Here is a 2,392-nt window from a genome sequence, read left to right on the forward strand (position 1 = left end):
CCAGATTCCACGTAAGAGTGAAGGCGTGAAGCACTACATTCATCCAACCCAAGATGGTCCCCTCGCGTGTCATCTCTCTGCTCATCTTTTTTCTCCTAAGCCCAAATCATGTATACTTTAGTCCATCGCTTTGCCTCTTTCTTCTCTTTCTCTCCTTTTCTGGTGAAGCACCGGCCTCTTCTGCAGGAACCCGTTTGACCCTGCAGGCAGCTACCTTTTTACTTTTTTCCTCCAAGATTGCATCGCATCGGACGTGTAGGGCTGGGGCAGCTATCCAACATGGAGCGTTGGCCATGCCCTCAGAGAAGTAATCAAGGGTGCTCCATGGCGACAGATGAAGCCCTATTGATACCCAAGCAATGACATCATTACATCGACCATCAGCATGCATGGGCATTGGGCTGGATGGTTACGTACCTGCAAATTATATACTAGATTATGTTGCCGTTGTGTCGAGTTGGTTCGTCCCTCATGAGAGATAGCAATTGACAGGTGGGACTTGAAATGGTTCCATCCGTCAGCGATGACGTTATGTGCTTAGACCCGTCGTACTAAAGAAGCCAAGCAAGAACACAAGTCCAAGTGCCCAACGACCCACACCTGACCGCATCTCACGGTTGCCACTGCGACTGGTACACACATCACCTGCAATGCAACAAGTAGAATAAAATTACGTACAAATTTCGGCCACCAGACCTGCAGTGTGGTGGCGGGCCAGACAGACCATCGGCCTCTATAAATCATCGGTTCGCCATGCATCTCCAACTCCACTTGTGCTACTCCACACTCCAAAGCAGACACCAGCACCACAGGCGTCTGCGTCTACGACTCCAGAGCAGGCATATCGTTGCCAAGATGGACCGTGCAGCAATCACCACGATGCCACGGAAGCTGGTGGTGCTGTACCCGTCGCCGGGCATGGGCCACCTGGTCTCGATGATCGAACTGGGTAAGATCATCGCCGCCCGCGGCCTCGCCGTCACCATCGTCGTCATCGATCTACCGCACAACACCGGGGCAAGCGCAACAGGGCCCTTCCTCGCCGGGGTCTCCGCGGCCAACCCCACCATCTCCTTCCACCGTCTCCCGCAAGTCGATCTCCCGCCCGTAAAATCCAGCCACCTAGAGACATTGACCTTCGAGGTCGCCCGCGTCTCAAACCCTCACCTGCGTGATTTCCTTGCTGCCACCTCCCCTGCCGTTCTCGTCGCAGACTTCTTCTGTAATGTCGCACGCGGCGTTGCCTCGGAGCTCGGCATTCCCATCTACTTCTTCTTCACCTCCGGCGCTGAGGTCCTGGCTCTCTACTTGCATCTCCCGGTCCTGCACGCTCAGATTACCGCCAACTTCCAGGACATGGGTGATGAGCTCGTGCACGTTCCCGGAATCCCCTCGTTTCCGGCGACAGACTCCATGCGGCCAATCATGGACCGTGATGACATAGCATACACGAAGTTCGTGAGTGTGTGCAGCGACCTGTGCCTGTCCCAGGGCATCCTCGTCAACACCTTCCGCTCGCTCGAGCCGCGGGCCGTGGAGACCATCCTCGCCGGGCTCTGCTCGCCTTCCGGACTTCCGACCCCGCCAGTCTACTGCATTGGGCCGCTGATAAAGATGCAGGAGGTGGGCACCAAGTGCGGCGACGAGTGCATCGCGTGGCTGGATGCCCAACCCAAGGACAGCGTGGTGTTCCTCTGCTTCGGCAGCCTCGGTCGGTTTAGCGCCAAGCAGATCAAGGAGGTGGCGGCCGGGCTAGAGGCAAGCCGGCAGCGTTTCCTTTGGGTCATAAAGAGCCCGCCCAGCGATGACCCGACGAAGAAGTTCGACGGGCCATCGGAGCCGGACCTCGACGCCCTACTCCCGGAGGGCTTCCTGGACCGTACCAAGGAGACAGGCCTGGTCGTGAAGTCATGGGCACCTCAGCGCGATGTGCTTATGCACACAGCGGTGGCCTTGTTCGTGACGCACTGTGGATGGAACTCCGTGCTGGAGTCGGTCATGGCGGGTGTGCCGATGCTAGCGTGGCCATTGTACGCAGAGCAGCGGGTGAACAAGGTGTTCCTGGAGAAGGAGCTTGGGCTAGCTTTGGCGATCGAAGGGTACGACAAGGAGGTGGTGGAGGCCGAGGAGATGGCAGCAAAGGTGAAGTGGATGATGGACTCTGACGGCGGGAGGGTGATCCGTGAGCGGACGCAGGCGGCCATGCGTCAGGCGAATGAGGCGATGCGTGAGGGCGGGGAGTCTGAGGCGACGTTGGCGTCGCTGGTTGACGCGTGGGTACTTGCTTGACGTTGGCTAGATCAGTCAAGAAGGGATCCGGTGATGCACGTGTAGCGTGGTTGTGTGGGGGAGTATTAAGTTGTTGCGAAAATAAACAAGTAGTAGTACTACC

At 57.4% G+C, this 2,392-nt stretch overlaps 1 protein-coding gene across 1 annotated transcript; it reads left to right on the forward strand.

Annotated features, from left to right (window-relative positions):
• The first annotated feature begins 782 nt into the window (after positions 1-782).
• Positions 783-2,386, forward strand: LOC119344606 (UDP-glycosyltransferase 88B1-like). The gene has a single exon (XM_037614993.1). The coding sequence runs from the start codon at positions 856-858 to the stop codon at positions 2,287-2,289; it is 1,434 nt and encodes a 477-aa protein (XP_037470890.1). The 5' UTR covers positions 783-855; the 3' UTR covers positions 2,290-2,386.
• The last annotated feature ends 6 nt before the right edge of the window (positions 2,387-2,392 follow it).

The sequence above is a fragment of the Triticum dicoccoides genome, unplaced genomic scaffold, assembly GCF_002162155.2.
Source record: "Triticum dicoccoides isolate Atlit2015 ecotype Zavitan unplaced genomic scaffold, WEW_v2.0 scaffold175653, whole genome shotgun sequence".
NCBI lineage: Eukaryota > Viridiplantae > Streptophyta > Magnoliopsida > Poales > Poaceae > Triticum > Triticum dicoccoides.